The following is a 24030-nucleotide window of genomic DNA, read 5'->3' as shown; positions in this document are numbered from 1 at the left end:
ATGGCTTTGGAGACCTTCTCGTAGGTCTTTGCATTCCGTTTTTTGGAGCGCAGCTCCGAAAGCACAGACTCCTCGCCCCACACACCGATCAGATCCAAGAGTTCCCGGTCAGTCTATGCTGGGTCCCTCTTTCTATTCAGAGATTACATGAACTCCTCTGCTGGAGAGCTCTGCATCGCTGCCGGTGCTGCTGAGCTCGCCCCGATGTCCAACCACGAAATGAGATTCTAACTGTCCAGACAGGAAAAGGAATTCAAATTTTCCCGGGACTTTTCCTGTGTGGCTGGTCAGAGCATCCGAGTTCGGACTGCTGTCCAGAGCGTCAACAGAGTGGTGCAGTGTGGGATAGCTCCCGGAGCTAGTAAGTTCGATTTGCATCCACACCTAGCCTAATTCGACATAGCCATGTCGAATTTAGCGCTACTCCCCTCGTCAGGGTGGAGTACCGAATTCGAACTAAAGAGCCCTCTAGGTCGAATTAAATGGCTTCCTGGTGTGGACGGGTGCTCGGTTAATTCGAATTAACGCTGCTAAATTCGAATTAAAGTCCTAGTGTAGACCAGGCCTATGTTTCCCATGGAGTCCCAACCAAGACTAGAGTCTATGGTCACTTAAGAGAACTCAACACCATTCTATGAAAAGAGAGTAATCTACTACTGTACCTCATTTATCACTAAGGTTTTTTATTATACTTGTGCATCATTTTCAAGATCATCATGTGATCCCAGCCACAGAACAAACCTATGATGTTCATAGTAAGGACATCAAGGCCCTAACCACAGAAAGAAGTGCATATGCAAGGTAGACCTTTATGGTGGAACTGAGTCCTTTTTACTGCAGTGGGACTCCACTCCCATATAAAGGTGCAGACAACTACATCCCTTGATGAGCTCAGGTCTCATGTTTGTGCCATTATAAAGCGTGTGAGGAAAGTGCATTAGGGAAGACCCCAATATCAAAAAACAATTTAGTCGGGCATTTAGAGTCTACACAGAAACTTATAGTGCAACGTGAAAGGAACATGAGGCTGAACCTATTTGCATATTATATACGACTACAATTACCCTATTAACATTTAAATCAAATGCAAAAAGCTTACAGTTACTAGAATGTAATCCTGTTGAGACAGTCAGATAAGAGGATTTTCACTATGAAGCACTGATTGTGCTGTAATTCCGTATTTATAAAGTCCTGCATACAAAACCTAAATTTACAATCCTCACATTAGCAATGTAGTCAGAAATGCAAGATGCCTTTTATTTTCAGAACAAAAACTGCACTATAATAGACTAATAAAATCACCTATAAATTAGAGCCTTCTGAATAAGAGTAAGAGATAAGAAAACATAAAGAGACATAATAACAAATGTTTAGTGTGCTAGTTTTGTATTGGAGCCAGAAGGGTGTTTCACTGGATTAACAAAGCTATCGATTTTGTAATAATTGAAGTCCACACACAAAACACTATGACTTCCATCAAGGTTTAAGTACACTATCTCCACTACTGGTAATTACCATACAGACAAAACAGACACAGGTCATAGACACAGAAGGCATTTTGTCTATTCCCTGGAAATAGTTTGGATACTGTATTGAACAGATTCCTAGAATAGCATGATGGATTTTTAAATAAAGGATTTTATCAATTACCAGAACTTAAGTCAATTTATGATCTACAATCACCTTAATGAAGATTTGTACCCCAATATGTACTCAGACTCATGCTCCTTTGTTCCAAGAACACCATTATCTTTAATAGTTAAGTTTATTTAACCTTTGAAATAATTCTTATAAAAATGTCAGCCAGTACATGCAGCAGATATATGATTTTAAATTTGACTCCCTTTCTCTAGTGTTGATAACCTCTAGAAAACCACTTGTGTAATTCCATTCTGTGTGTCACACTGGGGTTGTTAAACTGCCAACATTTTAGGACACGCAACTAGCAGTTGAACTGACAGATGGATAGTTATGTTTAACCTACTCAATTTGTGTTGTCAAGCTGAAGTTTCTGGAGCTCAGTGGGTGGGTGGCCAGGAAGACAGAAGAAGGGGAAGATGAGAGAGAAGTACTCTCTTATGGTAGGTAAACAAGATGGAAGTCTGCAAGAAGAATATAGATTGATACTTCTGCTGCGTAAGAGGAGTCTGCTATTCACTTTGATTCAGGTTACAGGTTGAGTACATATTTAAACCTGTATGCAAAGCAATTCTTTGTGAGCACAGGAAATGAAGAGATTATCCCTAGTGTACAGTGAGATTGTTTGGAGATGTTTGCTGGTCATGGTCCAGGGACAGCATCTTTTCAAGTAATGAGAAGCACTACAAGCAGGAAATTCAGCCGGTATATGCAAACAAAGGAGTACAGAATCAGATTATTCACGGGGTAAACCTGAAACATTTCACTATTTGGAAAGTGAGATTTTACTTCTATTAGAATGTCTTCTTATCCAGATACCAAGTCTATTTAGAGACACTTCACTGTGCCTCATAACTGGAGTCTGACATGCAATAAACATTTTCTTCATTTAAAGAGGGTTATTTTTGTTTCAAATATTTGTTTCAGTTGCAGAATTTAGATCCGCTTCTATGGCAAGATGAGAGGACTGGACCAGATTCTGCCCTGACTTGCACCTTGTTAAATGGGATGCAAGTCAGCACAAAATTTGGTTGACTGCCTTATAACAGAAATAGCTTGATATATCAAGCTATCTAAAGGCAGAAAAAAGCTTATAACTAGGACTGCTTACAGATGTTGTTTTATAACAAGTACAATTATATACTTAAATAAGTGACTCATCTTTTCCTTGCTTTGTCAAAAGCCAGCCACACCCCACCACAAAAAGCAAGACCTGTACACTCTAGAGTGAGAGAGAAAAAAGGGAAAAGAAAAAAAAAGATGAAGTGAATTAGTTCTCCAGTTTAACTAGTTCATCTCTGGGCCATCAGTAATCAGTAAATAGGGACTTCATCTGCATGGGAAGATGATTAAATGAAGACAGTCAAAGTCAACTTTAAAGTCTCAGAAGCAGAAGTCAAGGACACTTCTTACGTTTTAAAATCATGATAATGATCAGGATGCTGAAAGGGCAACAAAATTATACAATATTTACATGATTTAAAATACAACCTTTTCCTGTGTTCCTTCAGGTGGCAACATCCCTAAAGTTACAACAACAACAAAAAGAGGACAAAGAAAGGAGGAGACAGCTGAATGTTGTGCTCAAAGCCAGAATTAAAAAAACTTGTTTCTAGATTTTACAGAAGTTTAGATAACACATTTACATAAACAAAAAGAGAGACTGAGAAAACATTCCTGCAAGTTCCTAAGACACCCAATTGCAGGTGGGTGAGCTCAGCACCTCTCTATCTAAAAGGAACATACACTTTCCTTACTTAAAAAAAAAAAACCCACAATCACAACAAGGAGTCCTTTTGGCACCTTACATATTAACAAATTTAGCTCACGAAAGCTTATGCCCAAACAAATTTGTTAATCTCTAAGGTGCCACAAGGACTCCTCATTGTTTTTGCTGACACAGACTAATCCAGCTACCCCTCTGAAACTTTTTTCCTTCCTTAGGCACTTCTAGACCAAGCACGGTCCGGTCCGTGCCTTTAACTTCATGGGAGCTTAGTAATTGCTTCATATATCTTAGTGTTGTTAACCTGAATATTTAACCTTTGTAAATAGCCCTGATCACAGCACTCAATTCACTAGCATAGATCTGTTCAGTAGTAAGTGGGGGTAGTATACTACGAAATCTAGGCCGTTCCTGATCAGTTTTCTAAAGGAGGTCATCTTAGATTATTTCATTACTAGCGCTGAGTTAAATTTTTCTGAGAGATGTTTCTAAATAAATAAAACACTTGAATGGAGCTGTAGTTGTTCAAGCACCGGGTTATCATACTGAATTCCTTGAGAAAAAAAAAATTCAGAGCCTAGCTACTTACTCATATCTGAGTGAAGAATTTATTCTCACTCACTCTCCAAACTATTGCTAATGCATCTCATTTTCCTGCCACATCCATTCTATTCAAGAATTAATACAGATACCAATTACCCTGGGGAAAGTGGGGTTCCACCCAAATTAAAGGGAATCTCTTCAAAGAGAGAGACACAACTGGCACTAAATTTCTATACCCTAGCAATATTTTACCCAATGGGGGTCCAATCTTCTTTGGAATAAGAAACTCTGCAAGAAAAATAAAGAATATTTTAACCATTGCTCCAAAAACAGGATAAAGAGTACACCATACAGCATCAGCCCATCAAATCCATATAGCTAATTTGCAATGTCAACAAAAACAGCACAAGTGACTTCAACAAGGATGGGATGTGCCAAATAAATAAATAAATGGTTTACCTAGATGTTGCAAACACTTCCATGTACTGTTCCTGCAGATGCAGAACAAGCAGATTGCTGGTAACCATAGCAACCACCTCAGAGAGTTAAGGTCTGCATAGCACAGACACAGTGGCAGGTGATGGTAGGGGCTGAAGCAGACAGACAGTACTATTGTGGAAGACCAGAGGTGAATAGGAAGGCAGCCACAAAATCCCAGGCAAGCACCTTGTAATAGCTGAGGTAATCAGAGACGTACAAGAAGCTTTGGCTCACTAGCACATGAATGCATATAGAAATTGATGCAATGTGCCGTGTTCAGTGGTGCAGCACATACAGTATTATCTCTGGTGTACCTGTTAATATCCATTAGCCTTGACTAGTGTTTTGTTAATGAGATAGGTGCTGGAAATGCCGTGAATGATGACATTAAAGAAATATTTAGCAATACAATATGACCAATAGGGCTCATCTCTAAGACCTGTCCTATTCAAAGGAGATTGTAAATTAGTAATTATCTTTTGTAATACAACTGTAGTAGCTTTAACTTGGTCCATTTTGGTACTGTTCTTGGAAAGGATTATGATGATTAGTATAGTTAAGACTAAATCCCTTATTGTGCTCAGATTTACATAGCACCATATCACCATAGTATGAGCACCTTCCAGAAACCCATTAGACAACTCAATTAGCATCTGTCACGTGTGGTTCCCCTCCCTCATTATCTCTAGAGGGAGTGTTGCAAGAGGTTTTGTTGGAGGTTCCCATAATTGTTTTACGTCTGCTGTGCTTTGTGTTTACTATGGAAGGCAACATGGAAAAGGGCACATTACACTTGGAATGGAAAGTGGTAAGGTTTGAAGCAGTTTTGACCATTTGAGACTCTGTTCCCCAGCTCTGCATGGGCCTCCCAAGAAATCTACATCTACACTGACAAGCTTCATCCTTGTGGCAGACAGCATAACTCCATTGTCCCCAGGAAGCAGAGCTGGAAACATGGAATCTAACTCCTTCATCCTGGAGTTTTAGATGATTTTAGGTATCCTAGGCCCAAGCCATTAAGCACGTTGAAGATAAAGACTAAGATCTTCACTTTGGCTACATTCTGTGGGGACAGACTAAGGGTATTTATGTTCGTTCCTAGCACTGAAGAGACATGCTGCTGCATTCTGTGCTAGTGGGAGTTTCCTCAAAGGCGGATTGCTTCTTGCTTCAGTCCCAGGTATACTTCCTGGCTGGACTACAGCAATGCAATGCAGTTACAGACACACTTATTACTGAGATTGGTCATAGTCTGCTAGGATAGGACACGGTCTCCTAGACAACCAAACCACCCTTTCTTCCAGTTCCCACAATATGAGCAAGTCATCTGCATCGTATTATACCTACTCTTGCTTCTCTGAGATCATAAGGTTGTTTAAAAAAATGTAACTTAGATGGAAATTGTATTATTCAGATTATCCTATTTTTTGGTCAAATGCAAGCCAGGCAAGACAAGATAGGCTACTGAAACCTACCCATATCTTACCTGTTGAACCCTGCCCCCCTGAATCAAGGTTTTGAACAAAAACACAAACAAGCAAAAAATAAATTCTCTGTTGTTCTAAACTTTATAGCTGAGCAATTTAAATTAAGCAGATAGAAGTGAAAGTAACAAAAGGCTGCAAGACATCATGTCCTGCTCACATTCAAATTTGATTTACAGTCTACAGACAGCAGAAGGAATGCGAGGGGAGAAAAGCCATCTGAAGTCAACTCTTGGTTTTCCAGGTACCCTCAACATCTAATCTAAATCAAAGTCTGCAAAAGCAATTTGTCCCACTGGACAGAGACCACCTATTTTCACAATCCAGTAGCCAATTATAGACATGCACAATGAGCACATATTTCTGTACTGATACCACCATGTACTCACCTCTACCTGCCATGATCCAAATTCTATACAAAGCAAAGAATGTTTTGACAGTCAACTTGTCCTGAACCTTATTGGTTGGGTAATGACCTCAACTCTCATAAAGGCCCAAAAGAAGAATTTATTTATAATACTAGAAGTCCTTTTGCTTTCTAGTATACAAATGCATACACACAACAGGTCTACCAACAATCTGTAATACAAACTGGATTCTTCCTCATTGTTCACTGTAGGTTTTACATGCTGTTATTCCCGCCATGTGTGTTCACCACATAAGCAGGTAGCCACCACTATGCCTTATTACTAGAGTCCTACCCAATTCACGGTCCATTTTGGTCAATTTCATGGTCACAGGACAGCAACCGCCACTCTCCAGCTGCCCAGCACTGAAGGCAGCAGCACAGAAGTAAGGGTGGCATGGTATGGTATTGCACCCTTACTTCTATGCTGCTGCTGGCAGGGCGCTGCCTTCAGAACTGGGCAGCTGGCCAACGGCCTCCATTGTCTGGCTGCCCAGCTCTGAAGGCAGCGCAGAAGTAAGGGTAGCAATACCACAACCCCCCTTGTGACCCCCCTGCAACTCCCTTTTGGATCAGGACCCCCATTGTGAGAAACGCTGGTCTCCCCTGTGAAATCTATATCGCATAGGGTAAAAGAACACAAAAGACTTGATTTGACAGTCCGAGACACCTTTTTCGTGGCGGTGAATTTGGTAGGGCCCTACTTATTACAGATATACCTACTGGGAGAAAGTACCACAGCACAGAAAGTTACTTATAGAACTGACCTGATGATCTCTGAAATTGTCCCAGAGACTGTGTAAAATTTTAAATCTGGTGGTGAATATAAAGCAAAGGCAAACTATGCATATGGAAATCCACACTGGTTTAACTTACACGGCCACCAGCCAGATGCTATAAATTACACCAATTTTGATTCTTTTATTCACTTTTAAGTGGTTCTAAGGCAGCATCAGTTACAAAACCTTATTTATCACCTATGAATTTGGTCAGGGATTTTAAAGGTGCCAGACTTGTGGAGAAAGATACTCCTACAGAAAGATTGAAAGCTTTTTTAAAAAACTAAAAAAAGAAAAAAAGACATTGCAGAGGTTGAAAAAAACTGACCAGAATGAATTTACACAATATTAGTCCAGTGAGGGCCGCTAAATCTTGTGCTACTAAAGGCTAATATGACTTAGGCACTACATTTTCACTTTACTGGTTCATTAGTAAATATATATGTAGTTTTGGATAATTTAGAGCAGAGGTATTCAAACAATGGGGTGCCCTTCTCCCTGAGGAGGAGAGTGTGTGCGCCAGGGCAGAGAGCCAGTTTCCTCTCTTTTGATGCTGAAGCATCACTCCAACCCCAAAGTAAGTTCTGCAAAGGCCCTTGGCATCACTTTCTTCCCTATTTCCCGGTTCTGGAGCTTGGCCACTCACGCCAGGGAGGAGTCACTGCAGGTGTGGGGTCTCTGTAGCTGGTTGGGTCGGGTTCCAGGGGGAGCTAGGGCCCCATGCTGCCTTCCCCATAGTGCCCGTACAGCCTAACCAGCTGGTCTCAGCCGGTGACAGCTCCACCAGCCCCAGGGACAACAATGGCACTCATGGCCGAGGTCACTCCAGCTACTAGCTCAGCTATGCCTGACCTATGTGGAGCACAAAGTGTTGGTGACCTTGAATGCTAAACTCTTGACTCCCTGCCCACGGACTCTGTCACCCCCACACAGCTGCAGGTTAGCAATAGGCACACTCCAACACCTGAGCCCTCCACGCAGCCCCCTGTGGTGTCCAACCCCCCCCCCAATTCACTGGACACTCACAGCATTCACAGATCCACTGCTCCCAAAGAGGCAGTACACCCAACTTGCCAGTTCCACCTCAGAGCACAATTCCATTTAACTTGGGTATGTTTACAGTAAAAACAAGTAAAAGTTTGTTTAAAAGAGTATAACAATTCGGGCAATAACAAATAGAAATATTGGAAACAAATTGTTACTTTTGGTTTTATTTTCTAACATGCATTCCAGAGCCTAGGTTTAATAAGATATTATGTCTAATGTAAGTATTGTTCGCCAGCATTTTCTAGCCCGGAAGGCTGTAATCCCTTTTTCATGAGACAAGCCATACTGTCAGCTTGTCTCTTCAGTGATGGATGCTCTCTCTCTCTTTGCAACCCCAGATGTATCAAAACAGCCTTTTGATCTTTATTCATGAACTGGACACCCTCCTGCTGTGTGTTCTTTCCTATAGATTTCATGATAACTTGTCAATTTCACAATCTTGATTAGCTGGTGGCTCCCTATGCAGGTAGACTTACATCGTGAGACACACAGCACACAAAAACTAGTCAGAGAAGTAAGCGTCTACTACCGCCTGCCTGACCAGAACCTGCCCGAGGTATGTCACCTCCAGGTGGCCTACTTTAACTTCAAGGAACCTAATTTCCAGGGCAGATGAATACCTTCTTCAATATATTCCATAGATACATTTTGCAATGATTGTGAGCACCAATAGGCTATTGGCTCTCAATAGAGACTTTACATGCCCCCTTTTAGTGCACTATTCTGCATATAGTTGACCCAGGAGATACCTGTAAAACTGTGCGCCCTCAGCCACTTGGCACAAAGAGGTTGTTTGGCATTATGATTTCCTAAAATGTTTGTGCAGTTTTATTTTAGCTGTTATGATTTGTACTCTTTTTGAACAGACCTGTGAGAGAACATGAAAGGTGCTTTATGAACTAAAATTAGTATCTTTGACACTCATATGCTTATTATAACTACATTGATCAAAGCCCTTCTACTCTCGCAAAGCATAGGATTATATTTGAGGAATACTCATACTCTTGCAAAGCATAGGACTATAACAGGGTTCAAAAAAATAACTAGATAAGTTCATGGAGGATAGGTCCATCAATGGCTATTAGCCAGGATGGGCAGGGATGGTGCCCCTAGCCTCTGTTTGCCAGAAGCTGGGAACGGTGACGGGATGGATCACTTGATGATTACCTGTTCTGTTCTTTCCCTCTGGGGCACCTGGCAATGGAACAAAAGAAAAGCTCTTCCTGTTAAAATTTAAACTTTATTTAAAGGCTTGGAAAAATTACTCTTTACGTGTAAGCCGGAATGATAAAGGTTAGCTGTTTGCCATGGCCAAAAATGGGGAAGTATCATGAATCTGCCACAGAAAAAATGCAAATAAAAAACTTATAGAAGAGGATGCAACTTACAGGCCCCTATTACTTTGTACAAAATATCTTTTTTGCAGTAAATAATATTGAACTTTTACTAATTAAGAGTTTAAAACCATTAAAAAATCCAGGTCACACACTCAATCTCTGCTTCACTGGACAGAGTCAAATTTATAACAACTCATGGAGTAGTCTTGCTCAGCAGAAGACTAACTAGAGTCTGTCATGGGATAAGAGGGAAGGTCCTCTCATGGACTGGTAACTGGTTAGAAGATGGGAAACAAAGGATAGGAATAAATGGTCAGTTTTCAGAATGGAGAGGGGTAAATAGCGGTGTCACCCAGGCATCTGTACTGGGACCAGTCCTGTTCAACATATTCATAAATGATCTGGAAAAAGGGGAAACTGTGAGGTGGCAAAATTTGCAGATGATACAAAACTACTTCAGAGAGTTAAGTCCCAGGCAGACCGCGAAGAGCTACAAAAGGATCTCTCAAAACTGGGTGACTAGGCAACAAAATGGCAGATGAAATTCAATGTTGATAAATGCAAAGTAATGCACATTGGAAAACATAATCCCAACTATCCATATAAAATGATGAGGTCTAAATTAGCTGTTATCACTCAAGAAAGAGATCTTGAAATCATTGTGGATAGTTCTCTGAAAACATCCACCCAATCTGCAGCAACAGTTAAAAAAGTGAACAGAATGTTGGGCATCATTAAGAAAGGGATAGATAATAAGACAGAAAACCTAAGTGCCGCCAACCGCGGATCCCTCCCCACCCCTCCACCCCCCCCACCCCCCGCTTGCAGCACTTGTACTCACCAGGCGGTGCTCCGAGGCTTCGGCAGCACTGAAGGACCCGCCACCAAAGACCCGGAGCGAGGGAAGGGCCCGCTGCCGAAGTGCCACCAAAAACCTGGAGCGGCTCGCAGTGCCCTTGCGGGGCCCAGGGCAAATTGCCCCACTTCCGCCCCCCGTGGCCCTGATCCAGAGAAATTCACTTAAGTGCCAGAGGTCATGTCAACAGGAGTTTAAGCTGGGTTCACATTTGTGTTTTTAAGCCCAGTCATCCTGAGAACTTGGCACAACTAAATTCGTGATTGGGTTGGATCACCTTGGATTCCATTGGACCTTGTTTCAGAGCACCTTTACTTGAAATGCTTCAACCTCAATCTTACTCCAAGTTCTTTGGTCCTGCAAAGTTTGCTTTCAGAATAGCCAGCCCTTCACAATGCAAGCCATCCCTGATCCCCAACATAACAACTCTAAAATGATTGTTTACATATGATTAGTCTTCCTAAAGGCAATACAAGTTTTGTATGTTGTAATTGTGCCAAGTGTCTTTATAAAAATAAAAGACTTCTCTGAAGAAAAATTGATGTTCTAATGAAAAGCTTTTCATTATCCACTTTAACATCCAGTTTCAGTTTTTTTAAATAAAAAATTAAGAGGTTTTCAAAGTCACAAACTTTTTTAAAATCCTGTTCTCAACTCCTATACCCTGTGTTCTCTCAAGCACTGAAAGCGAGACACAGGACCACATTTCAGGTTTCAAATAAAGGGACACTTCTGGTTTTGGAAGTATTTATTTACCAATGAGTCTTACTGTAATTCATTAGAAAGAAGCTATTTAAATGGAGATCAGTGGGCGGACAGCAAATTTATCCAGTCACAATATTAGAGTCCAAGATTTATTTTGTACACATTCTCTGCACTAAGCTACAAAGTACCCTTCATCTCCCTACTTCTGCTTTTCCCCAAGAATGGATAGTAATTACTCAGTTCCACTATCAGTGAAAACTGCAAATGCTGAGTCCCTCAACAGATTAGACAGGAAACATTACCATGGACTTGCTATTTCAGAATTATCCATTCCACAGCTTAGTGACACATTCTGGAGGATTAAAATTCTTTCAAAATCTGAGCATCACCATATTATGAAATTGTGCTGGATCTTTCATAGAAGCTAAGCTGACCAATTCCTCCCAACCAGCTTTCACTCAGTTATTAACAGTGTGATTAAGTTTCAATACGGGAGCTACAGCCAAACCTAAAAATAATTTAAGCAAAGAATTTTACATTATTCAATCACACTTGCCACCAGACTATAGATATTGAATACTATTTTGAATTTTGACAGCCTAGTAATTGTTCAGCCCTTTGACTACTGCCATCAACTCTGGAGGTATGTCTACACAGCAAGTGTACACCTGCAACTGACCCGTGCCAGCCAACTCGGGCTTGCAGGGCTGTTTCATTGCTATGCAGACTTCCAGGCTCAGGCTGGAGCCAGGGCTCTAGGACTCTGCAAGGTAGGAGGGTTCTAGAACCCAGAAGTCTCCACAGCAATGAAACAGCCCTGCAGCTCAACCGCTGTGAGCCCGAGTCGGCTGGCACAGGCCAGCCATTGGTGTCCAGCTGCTGTGCAGATATACCATGACACTACAAAGTACCGTAAGTAGGACTCTGCCAAATTTACAGCTATGAAAAACATGTCACAGAGCCTGAAATCTGGTCCCCCGCTCCACCTACCATGAAATCTGGTCTTTTTTGTGCTTTTACCTATATACAGATTTCACAGAGGAGACCAGCGTTTCTCAGATTGGGGATCCTGATGCAAAAGGGAGTTGCAGGGGGGGTCGCAAGGTTATTTAGGGGGGTTGCGGTATTGCCATCCTTACTTCTGCACTGCCTTCAGAACTGGGCAGCTGGAGAGCAGCAGCTGTTGGCCAGGTGCCCAGATCTGAAGGCAATGCCCTGCCAGCAGCAGCACAGAAGTAAGGATGGCAATACCATGCCATGCCACCCCTATTTCTGCACTGCTGCCTTCAGAGCTGGGTGACCAGAGAGCAGCACCTGCCGACTGAGGGTCCAGCTCTGGAGGCAGCAGCACAGAAGTAAGGGTGGCAATACCATACCATGCCATCCTTACTTCTGTGCTGCTGCTGGCAGCGGCTCTGCCTTCAGAGCTGGGCTCCCGGCCAGCAGCCACCACACTACAGCTACCCAGCTCTGAAGACAGCACCGCCACCAGCAGCAAGACTGAAGTAAGGGTAGAAGAGCCACAACCCCCCCTACAATAACCTAGCGATCCCCCCCCCAAAAAACCTCCTTTTTGGGTCAGGATCCCTACAATTACACCACCATGAAATTTCAGATTTAAATAGCTGAAATCATGAAATTTACAAATTTTAAAATCCTATGACTGTGAAATTGACCAAAATGGACTGAATTTGATAGGGCCTTAACCATAAAGTAACATGTCTAGCAAGAGCTGGGGAAAAACAAGACATTAACCTAAATTAGTATTTCTAATCCAAGCTTTACACCATTTTCTTAAAAAACGTAGGTAAATTCTACAGATCTGAAATGAGCCAGTCATGAGAGTTTGCTAAAAAACAAGAAACTTCAAGAGCAAAGTAATTATACGTTTATCTTTAAACTTATCTTTCCATTTAACTGTTAACGTTTTCTAAAAGAGATCCCCTGCTCCTTTCAGACCAAAGGTGAATGCTTTTTTCACCATTTGGGGCTGGGGGGGAGGCAGCCTGTCTGAAGAGTTAAATTTACAATGGTTTGTTTGGTTTTTACTAAGTTCCCACCTATCCTCTTCCCTCAGTTGATGATGAAAGTCCATGTGTCAGATTAGTTAAGACCTTTGAACTTGTTACACACATTTCTTAATGAGGGAAGCAACCTTAGACAGTATAGTAAGAAACTAGTTTTAAAATATAGACATGCTGATTTTAAAGATGCATGTGTGTAAGATGCCCAAGGCCTGGTTATTCAAGCCTCACATCTAATTTAGATATCAGCACTTTAGGACATGTCAAACTTTTCCTTCTTTGTTGACAGGCACTCCTAACCCTGGGATGAAATCCTGGCACCACTCAAGTCAGTGGCAAAATTAATATTGGCTTCAATAGAACCAGGATTTCACCTCAGAACAAAAGCTGAAGAAGAGGTGATCCCGAGGCGGAAGCTGACATGGAAAGGCAACATTGGAACTTCAGCTGAGAAGTGTCTAACTTTGAGACCTTGTAAATGCTGAACTATAGCCCTGAGGATATAGGGGTTGCTTTTTGTGGGGTTTTTTGGTTTGTTGTTGTTTGTTTTGGTTTTTTGGAGGATTTTATTTTATTTTACCTATGCTTTAGCAAAAGACATTTTAACTAAGGAATCACTCACAGTATATGTTGTCCTGCATAGTCTTCAGTAGAAACCCTCCCCCACGTTCACCTACTCTTCGCAAAAAGAAGTGTTTTGTTCCTAACACAGGACAGCTTTGCTGTGCCCCAAGCTTTTGTTATCAACTGCTTCCATGTAATATTGCAAGTTCAGAATGCTGAACTCTTTCATCCTAGTGACTTTATAATCACACATTTGAAAGAGAAATGCTCTAATATGTACTAGTTTTATTTAGTGGCAAGTTCTCTGGAGCAAGTACTTATTTTTAAAATATTGTCCAGAACTGAGCATAATATCAGCACATAAATGCAATCTTCAGAATTGCTGCTATAACGTTCTGACAAGACTATTGTATCCTACAGTGTACACAATATATTTTACCATATTAGCACAGCCTCTATAGAGCTCAAAGGCTGATTCCCCAATTTAATACATTCACTTCGTTTCTGTGAATACAGAAAAGTGGGGAAACATGTAAGGTAAAGAATGTAATTAAATAAGCACTTAATTTATGTTTAATGCAGTAGGAATCAAGCACTTGTTTCTCCATTTATTCTGAAGAATGTGTGTAATATGTTATTCACTAACATGATGAGCCTCTGGAATGCTTCCCTTTTGTTCCCAAGTTACAACCAATTAGTCTCCAGTAAAGTGAACAATGCTAAAGGCAGCAGTCAATATCCAACCATTGCTATTCTTTCTACTAAAAGGCTGCAGAATACAAAACATAATATCCCAGAGTCTCATTTAATAGGCCCATACATACAAGAGACTTAACATTCACACTGTAGCCTAAAGAGAAAATATCCTCTTTAAAGAACACTGCCCACAAAGTGACTCAATTTAGCTTCTCCCTGACAAGCACTTCTTATATTTCTGCTAGCTTTCCCTCCTGCAATTACTTGGTTAAAGGAAGGAATGGTTTGGAGGCAATCCTAAATTTTAAAAACATGTTTTAATGTACAGCTAAGCATCAGTTATATTATAGTCATTCAGCAGTATACTATGTAAACTGTAAACATAACAAACTTGCTGCTCTATATAATGTTACTTCATAGGATGACAGTATTCCATTCAGACTCACAAGTAAGACAAGACAAGGTGGGTGAGGTAATATCTTTTGTTGAATCACCTTTTATTGAATCAACCAAGACAAGCTTTTCTTCAAGAGCTCTATGAAAGCTCTAAAGCAGGGGTAGGCAAACTTTTTGGCCCAAGGGCCACATCTGGGTATAGAAATTGTATGGCGGGCCATGAATGCTCACAAAATTGGGGTGAAGGCTCTGGCTGGGGGTGCAGGACCTGGGGTGGGGACAGAAAAGAGGAGTTCAGGGTGTAGGAGGGGGCTCCGGGCTGGGGTGCAGGGGTGCCCCAGGCTAGGATTGAGAGGTTCAGAGGGCAGGACGGGGATCAAGGCTGGGGCAGAGGGTTGGAGCATAGAAGGGAGTCAGGGGTGCAGGCTCCAGGCGGCACTTACCTCAAGCAGTTCCTGCCAATGGGAGCTGCAGGGGCAGCGCCTGCAGACAGGGCAGCGCACAGAGCCATCTGGCTGCCCCTAAACATAGGAGCCAATGTGGGGGGGGAGACGATGACATACCGCTGCTTCCAGGAGCCGCAGCGCGCACGCGCAGAGCAGTCCCTGATCCCTACCTGGAGCACGGGAAAGGGGCAAGCCCCAGACTCCGCTCCTCAGCAGGAGCTTGAGGGCTGGATTAAATCAGCTGGCGAACCGAATGTGGCCCATGGGCCGTAGTTTGCCCATCCCTGGTCTAAGCATATCTCTCTCACCAACAGAAGTTGGTCCAATAAAAAAAAAATGTTATCTCACCCACCTTGTCTCTTTAATACTCTAGGAACCAACATGTCTACAGCAACACTGCACACACGTAAGCCAGGAGGCAGCCTAAGTAACTGAAGCCAGCCCACAATCACATCCTTTTTAAACCGCTTAAATCAATTTGTACTTATAACCCCTTTATGCAGCAAGAGACAGGTTAAGAGGCAGGAGGATCAAGGCCAGCTTACCGCATGCCATGTATATGATTATCAATAGTGTTTGAACAGGCAGCTTGTCCCCCCCCCCCCATTCCTTTCTGGGGGACCGCTGGGGAAAGGGAAGAGAAAAAAGAAACGATCACCTTCACACAAATCAGAGCTGCTCAGGATCAGCGCAAACCAGACTTCAGCCCCTTTGCTCTACACATGGCCACTAAACATGTGTTTTTAACACTCACACAGGCACCCTACAACCCCCCAGTTGCAAAAAAGCCCTTTGTGCCTCTGCAGTGACTATTTCTGCTGAAAGAAGATTTTAAAGCAGGGCCAAACCCCAGACAGATTTTTGCCTGAGATCCCCAAATGGCCCCCTCAAGGATTGAACTCACAACCACCCTGGGTTTAGCAGGCCAATACTCAAACCACTGAGGTATCCCCCCACCTCCCTGAAAGACATCCTTGCGACGAAATTAATTAAACGGCTTAACAGAGGAGCATGCATCTTCCTTTACAAACATTAGAAATGAGAGGGAGGAGAGGGGGGAGGGGACACTAGCGCTGGGAATGTCATTTAGAGGTGGGTTTAAAAAAAACCCAACACCTCAGCGTTTCCAATTAATCAAATCATAGACACGCTCAAAAGGGAAAAGTTTAAACACCAACCCCCCAATGTGTGTCTCCAGGTAGAGTTCGGGGAGGGGAGGCACAGGCAGCATAGGGAGATCACACACACACACACCCCCGAGAGGGGGAGCCCAGGGGAGAGCCCCGCTCTGTTCACACACCTCGGCGTGTGCGTGTCTCCCGCGGCCAGGGGGGCGCAGCGGGCGATCGCCCTCACCCCGGGGGCTCTCCCTGGGCACCGCACGCGGGCAGTCCCGCTCCTTTCCCAGCCGCGCCCCGGGCAGGTGCGGTACCTCGCAGCCGTACAGCTGCCCCAGCTGCTCCACGATCCACTCCTCCAGCACTAGCCTTTTCCGCAGCTCCTTCCGATCGTACTTCACCGTCACTTTGCCTTGCTGGTGGCGCCGCTGCTGCTGCTGCTGGACCTGCACCACCGCCGCGGCCGGGGAGACCGAGTCCTCCCGGGAGGAGCCGCCTCCTCCCCCGCCGCCGCGGGGGCTCTGGAAGAAAACCCGGCTCCCGCCGCCTCCCCCAGCGGCACCCGGCTCGCTGCCCCCGGTCACCACAGACATGCTCCGCGCCCGGCCGCTGCCGCCCCTACGGAGATCGCTGGCCCGGCTCGGGCTCTGGCCGCGGCAAGGGGCTGCCTCGCTCCGGCGCCCGCGGCTTCCTCCCTCCCGGCCGGTGCAGCAGCAGCAGCAGCAGCCTCGGCTTGTGCCGCTCCGCTCCGCACCGCACCTGCGGCGTGACGGCTGCCCGGGCGCGCACAGCCCGGCTGGGGGAGGGGCGGAGGGCTGTGCTTCGGGCCCCCAAGCGGGGGAGAAGGCGGGGAGAAGCCGCGCCCGCCCCACGAGCTCCCCCGCCCACACCTCTGCTGCTCTCGCTGGCTGCTCGCCGCGGGCCCCGGCCTGGCCTGGCTCCCACACTGTGAGCCCCTTGCTCCGCTGGGCCAGTCACTACCCCTGGAGTAGGAAGGCTGGAGCGGGCAGTGCGTGGGACGCGCTAGCTGGCCCAAGGGCAGTCCCCCCCCCCAACCCGCCCCCAGGATGTTGCCACTTCTTGCCCCTCGTACACTCTATGGGTCCTACGTGGCTAAAGCTCTCAGTGCAATCAAGGAGAGTGTAGCCTCAGTGGGGACTGTCGGGCTTGGGGCTATTTTTTCTTTAATGGGGATGATTTTCTTCTTTAATCTATGCCCCGGGAAGAGCAGACAGCCCTAGGTCAGAAAAAGGCAGATCGGGCTGTTTCCAGCCTGAGGAGATGGCCAGTAGGGTTACTGCTGGAGTGTATGGTTACCAGTGTCCATCTGTGCTGGCTGTTATAAAGGTGCACTCATCATGCAGCTCTGAAGGTTTCTACATCCTCTGTAAAATAAAATTACCTGTGATAAAATAGGCATGGCAAGTGCTCTCTCCCTTGTTCTCTCTCACACACAGGCACCCTTTCAAGCTCTTGCTTCAGAGACAAAAGCATAAATATCACACATATACAGGCCTTTTCCGGCAGTTGCCTGGTATCTCTCTCACACAAACACAGAGTCCTTTTCAAGTAATTATTCTGTATACCCTTCCTCACACATACACACACAAACATGTTTTCAAGACAATTAACTTGGGTGGTCAGCAGTATACTTGGATCCCTCACAAATGTTTGCAGACTTGGCAGTAAAACAAATAATTCTTATTCTGGTTCATGCATACATGCTTCATATCACAAATCTGCAACATACATTTACAAGTGACTGCATGCAGCACTTTTGCAATCTGGATGATCTTACCATTGAAATCCAAATCTTTTCCAGGCAGATTGTGCTCCTCTGAAATTTTCACTTAGCTTTTCATATTCATCTAGTAAAGTATGAAGTCAGCAATCAATGATCTTTACACAAGACAGTATTTTTCCCTTAATACTTTTTTTAAAGGTATTTCTGCCCTGAAACACAAACTGCATTTATTAACATTATATATCCAGACACTGGAGCATGAAAATGTTGATCATAATCATCTTCTTTGTAGGGAGGCTGAATATTTCCATTGTAGTGATATCAAATACCCAGCAAAAATTTCAGTTTAACACAAATTTTCTGATATTTAGCAAATTAAAACATTTTATCTGTAAGTTGCTGTTTAGGACAGCAACACTGCAAACCTCTTGAGATTAGTGTTTTGATTTATTATATTAGTTTATAACTAGAAAGGTCCCCTTGAAACATCCACTGCAGGAGGTTCTTTTACTGTATTATAAAAACCAGGTTTGACAGCCACAGATTTCATTTCCCATACACAGAAACCTGGTTATGACCACCAGTAACCAGCTAGCATAATTCAAAAACTGTTCAGTGGGGATCTCCAGGTCACAGTTAGCAAAGATGCTTGTAAAAAAAGAGTTTGTTTATCCATAGCCTACCATCTGGATAAAGCCAATAATGTACATGGTGGTACACTGTACTAGCAATGTTCTGCTGGCTCCATCAGTTTTTTGTCTACCCTGGATTTTCAGCCACAAGTGTAGCTGTATCAGGCTAGCTGCTCTAGTGTAGACATGGTTTATACCTGTCACATGCATAATCCCAGTGTAGACAAGGCTTACACTTTCATTTAAAAAAAAATCCAATTTTTCAAATCTGGTTGCATAAAAGTAAAGCAACTAAATCCATATTTTAGGCACCTTAAGATTTTCAGAAGTTCTGAGCACCTGCAACTCATATTGACATTAATGAAATCTCACTTGCTTGGCTTGCTTGTGGGCCGAGTAGGAAGGACTATCGCCATCAGTATGACAAATTTTCAATATTAACCTGATTAACTATTTCACTACTGATTGTTTTAGCAGAAACATCCAGGTACTATGTTTATGAGAGGAGTCTGAAAAAGAGTGCCACCATTCCCTCCCTCCCATTTGGTTTGCTTCACTACTTCTATCCCGACAAATGTAGACACAGTCTATCAGGCTCCAGCTCTAGAATGCTTTTTAGCTTTTGGAAATATAGGCTTGGAGAGTAAGAAAGGGTCACTGTCAGCAACTGCTTCTGCCACTTATGGAAACCATAAAAGAAAACGATGAGGGTTTAAGGAGGGGAGTGGCTGCCTTTTGAATGTTTGTGTTTTGAGATGCTTGTAATTTGGGTTTTAAGCTTTGTATGTCATCTGAAAATCTGGTCCAGAGTTTCTCAACCATATGAGTTCAAACTTCTCTCCTGGGAGCAGAGAGATTTTCAAGTTTTTATCAAATCCTTCTAGACAGATTCTAGCTTTGATTACTAGAATTTGATACAGTTCAGTAGTTTCCTGAGAAAAATCTAGGCTACTCTGGTCCAGAGCCTCTATTGTGAGCCACTCTGAGGATCTGACCCTCTGTCTTTTAGTCCCCCCTCCCTTAAGGGGAGTTGAGCACAAAGACCCACATCAAATTTCATAGCAGGAAACTTTCCAAAGCCAATAGAGCACCAAGACATTCCACATATGTCCCAACACAAGGGGCCTAAGGCTCAAGACATTCAGCCTTGGATTTTTGTGTCCTGCTGTAGCAAATATCAGGTGTGCAAGTGGCTTGTGTTTTTATCTAGTCCAAGTGTGATACTCCCAAAAGATGTAACTTAAATACCTTTTAGATATTGTACTAACAGACATCAGAATCAGTACAGACACCAAAGAGGAGACACCTGCTGTTCAAAATAAACACTTCAAAAACACTCTAAAAGTGGAAGATGAGAACTCATTTCCTCAGAGGCATCTTTCAAAGACAATAAAAAAATATTACATTTTTAAGATAATGTACAGTGATTGGTGAAAGGGGAACTGGTAGAGCTGAGAGCAGCATTCTCAAAAGGCAGTTTCCATGCACAGTTGGTTTTCCATTCTGTTTTTAAAGAAAATGCATTCTCAGGAAGCCAAGACAAAAATTACTGCCAAGAATTTTGATTACAATTTTGCTTCAGTTGAGAAAAAGATCAAGTTGCTTGAAAGTCAAACTTGGGAAAAACTTCTAGAACAACTGTTAATATCCTGGGAATGATCAATGCTACTGCATAGACAGATTTTATAGGGTTTACTCCTGAAGTCAGATATGAATAACAACCACTTTTTAGAGAAAGAAGCTACAGAGATTTCCTTAAAGAGTCTTTCCAAAACCACTGATGATGGAACCTTTAATTGATAAAGACAGGAACCTGTGTGTGGGAAGGAAGAAATCTTCCCCATCTCCCCACTACCAGTCCAGATTTCAAACCTGGCTAGAAGAGTAAATTCAGGCACTAGAAAGCAAGGCTTCGTAGACAACATATCCCAGCAGTTATGTTACACCCACACAATTATATTTAATCTAAAGATGGTTATTGATCCAATAGCACCAAAGGGTAGCCAGAATGTGATACTCTTAGAATACTATGCTCTTTCTGTCTGCTGGTGGTCAGGCTCAGAACCCTGCCTAGAATCAGTGATGCATGTAAATTGACCTTCTAGGAGGAAACTTCAATAAAAAAGGCTGCCTGAAGAGTCAGAGCCAATTTCTCCCCCTCCCCCCCAAAAAATATATCGGCCAGCTCCCTACCAGGTGATTCAGATTAAGCTGAAAAATGAAAAATTGAATGGAGACATACTGATGGAGTAATAGTAATAGGATGAAATTTAATAGTGAAAAGTGCAAGGTCATGCATTTAGGGATTAATAACAAGAATTTTGGTTATAAATTGGGGATCCATCAGTTGGAAGTAACAGAGGAGAAGGACCTTGGAGTATTGGTTGATCACAGTATGACTATGAGCCGCCAATGTGATATGACTGTGAAAAAAGCTAATGCGGTTTTAGGATGCCTTAGGCAAGGTATTTCCAGCAAAGATAAGGAGGTGTTAGTACCGTTATACAAGGCACTGGTGAGACCTCATCTGGAATATTGTGTGCAGTTCTGGTCTCCCATGTTTAAGAAGGATGAATTCAAACTGGAACAGGTACAGAGAAGGGCTACTAGGATGATCCAAGGAATGGAAAACCTGTCTTATGAAAGGACACTCAAAGAGCTTGTCTTGTTTAGCCTAACCAAAAGAAGGTTGAGGGGGGATATGATTGCTCTTTATAAATATATCAGAGGGATAAATATCAGGGAGGAAGAGGTATTATTTAAGCTTAGTACCAATGTGGACACAAGAACAAATGCATATAAACTGGACACTAGGAAGTTTAGACTTGAAATTAGACGAAGGTTTCTAACCATTAGAGGAGTGAAGTTCTGGAACAGCCTTCCAAGGGGAGTAGTGGGGGCAAAAGACATATCTGGCTTCAAAACTAAGCTTGATACGTTTATGGAGGGGATGGTATGATGGGCTAGCCTAATTTTGGCAATTAATTGATCTTTGATTATTAGCAGGTAAATATGCCCAATGGTCTGTGATGGGATGTTAGATGGGATGGGATCTGAGTTACTACAGAGAATTCTTTCCTGGGTGCTGGCTGGTGAGTCTTGCCCACATGCTCAGGGTTTAACTGATCGCCATATTTGGGGTTGGGAAGGAATTTTCCTCCAGGGCAGATTGGCAGAGGCCCTGGAGGTTTTTTGCCTTCCTCTGCAGCCTTGGGCACGGGTCACTTGCTGGAGGATTCTCTGCACCTTGAGATCTTCAAACCACAATTTGAGGACTTCAATAACTCAGACATAGGTTAGGGGTTTGTTATAAGAGGGGGCGGGTGAGATTCTGTGGCCTGCGTTGTGCAGGAGGTCAGACTAAATGATCATAATGGTCCCTTCTGACCTTAAAGTCTATGAATCTATGAAAGTGGCGGAATTTTCTGCAGGTTGTGAATCCCAAAAGTAAATGGGAGTGAGTGGAGATGAAGAAAAGTTTGCTGGAGCTTGCCCCAGAAATATGTTGAAAAACAGATGCAGCCTTCTAGTTGCTTTAAGTTGGGCCAGAGGCCAGTTCAGCCCCATGGATCAAAGAAGGAAACCAGTGCTTCTGCAATGCTTCTCCTCAAGTGTGCTGAGCAAAGTCCCTATTCATGCACCTGAGGATCCAGGCCAGTGTCTCTGCCTTTACTATTGTCTTCCCCCTATTTACCTCCTACCTTTCATGCCTCAATACTCCTATCATTTTTCCTTTTTTATCCTGTCTCCTCTGTTCTATCCTCTGCCCTTTTCCTCTCTTCCCCAGCTCTCTCTACAATATCCCATTCTGCATCACTGCTGCACCCTCATGGAATACTACAGTAATTCAGCTAGACAGGAACCTTTGTACAGATTTAACACAGGGCTTTCTCCACCTTCCCTTTGAGCAATGTTGCATACCACTGTCTGGACCACTCCAAAGTCACAAGAGAGAGCCTATGTGAGATTAGCAGGACGTGGTACCCTGAATTTTCAGTACCTTTTATCTCTTATGCTAACTTAATGGAGTTTTGTGGTAGTAGCACTACTACTAATAAACGAATTATATATTACTATATTAATAGTATTAGCCTATCAGTTTTATATAGTACATTTATTTTAAGAGACTCCATATTGAAATGTGAGAGGGTATTGTACCTCAGCAGAAGATGGCTAAACATTTGCAAACAATACAAGCCAGGCTGTGCCCAGATGCTTTATCAGTGTGAAAGGGGAAGGGGGGTGCAAATAAACACACACAGAGAGACTTCTACAGAGCAACTGGGTACGATTATGCTACCAATTCATGCACTCCCCAAAGTACAGAAACTGATCATTATTTGTACACTAAGGGGTGCAAGCCACCCCACGCATGGCAAAGAACAGGTGGGGTCATGGTTCTTTCTCACTGTGCACCAATCAAAGAGCTGACCCCACATGATGGAGGGGAGAGAGTTTGCTGCCAGCTGAAAAGTTGGAATTCTGAGGCCAAAATTCCTCCCAGATCTCCTCTGGCACAGGGCAGGGCCATATTGCCTCTGCAGTGGGCACAAGTGAGCCCTATAGCTGAGTGTTCTGGGTATGTATGTAATTATTTGTACACACGTTACCATGCAGCCTGTTGCTTTTCACAAAAAAAGATGTGGATGTGCTTCCTTTTTATGAAGGGGCTTGGTGGAAAGATAGGGAATCAATAATATAAAAAGTTTGAAAAAAGAATTCCGGCAGTGATAGGTAAAATCACATAGCCTCTATTAATATTGATTTCTGTTGTGACCCGGAGCCCAGTTCTGTTTAAATAGAAGTGTTAACCTTCTGATGCAGTGTGCAAGGTGAAGCATTAATTTTGACATATGGAATTTTTTTTCTTATTCCATACCAAAGAACAAACTGACAAAAAAAAGTTAAAATATGCCAAAATCAAAGTTGTCCTAATGAGTCATCAGCAGGTTTTGACCCTAGAACCTACAGCTCTAACTTGTACCACTTGGGTTAAAGCAATAATAGGTAACAATAGTAAGCTGTTATCCAGCCTGCAGGGAGGGATGCAACACACTTACACTTGGTCAGGGGGTTAAACAAGTGGTTGCTAAAGAGCAGTGGCATTCTGAGACTCAAGAGACCTGGAGTCTGTTCTTTTCTCTACGCAGGAAGTGTTGTCAAGTGGGGGCAGAGAGCTGGGAATTAGGATTCTTGAGTATTCTATTTGTTAATTATCCTTTGCATTTACAGAACGGTCATTCCTCTGAATGCGTCAAAGTGATTTGTGAAAATAGGCCTGCAGAATTAGCCCTAGTTTACAGAGCATAGTCAAGCATGTAACTTGGTCAAATCATTTTGAAAGGTAGTATGGCTGAGTAGATGGGACCTGGGTTCTATTCCTAGATATGAAAAGTAATCTTATGCTAT

General features: G+C 43.1%; 1 protein-coding gene across 1 annotated transcript in view; it reads right to left on the bottom strand.

Moving 5' to 3' along the window:
- PPP1R14C (protein phosphatase 1 regulatory inhibitor subunit 14C) overlaps positions 1-17038 on the bottom strand; it is a 67996-nt gene extending 50958 nt beyond the window's left edge. Inside the window, exon 1 of the mRNA XM_045010974.1 lies at positions 16560-17038. Within this exon, the coding sequence (XP_044866909.1) occupies positions 16560-16838 (279 nt within the window). The 5' untranslated portion in view covers positions 16839-17038. The remainder of the gene's footprint in view (positions 1-16559) is intronic.
- Positions 17039-24030: the final 6992 nt, after the last annotated feature.

Source organism: Mauremys mutica, chromosome 3 (assembly GCF_020497125.1).
Source record: "Mauremys mutica isolate MM-2020 ecotype Southern chromosome 3, ASM2049712v1, whole genome shotgun sequence".
Taxonomy (NCBI): Eukaryota; Metazoa; Chordata; order Testudines; family Geoemydidae; genus Mauremys; species Mauremys mutica.
The sequence above is the reverse complement of the archived record's forward strand: the minus strand, read 5'-3'. Positions and strand labels throughout refer to the sequence as shown.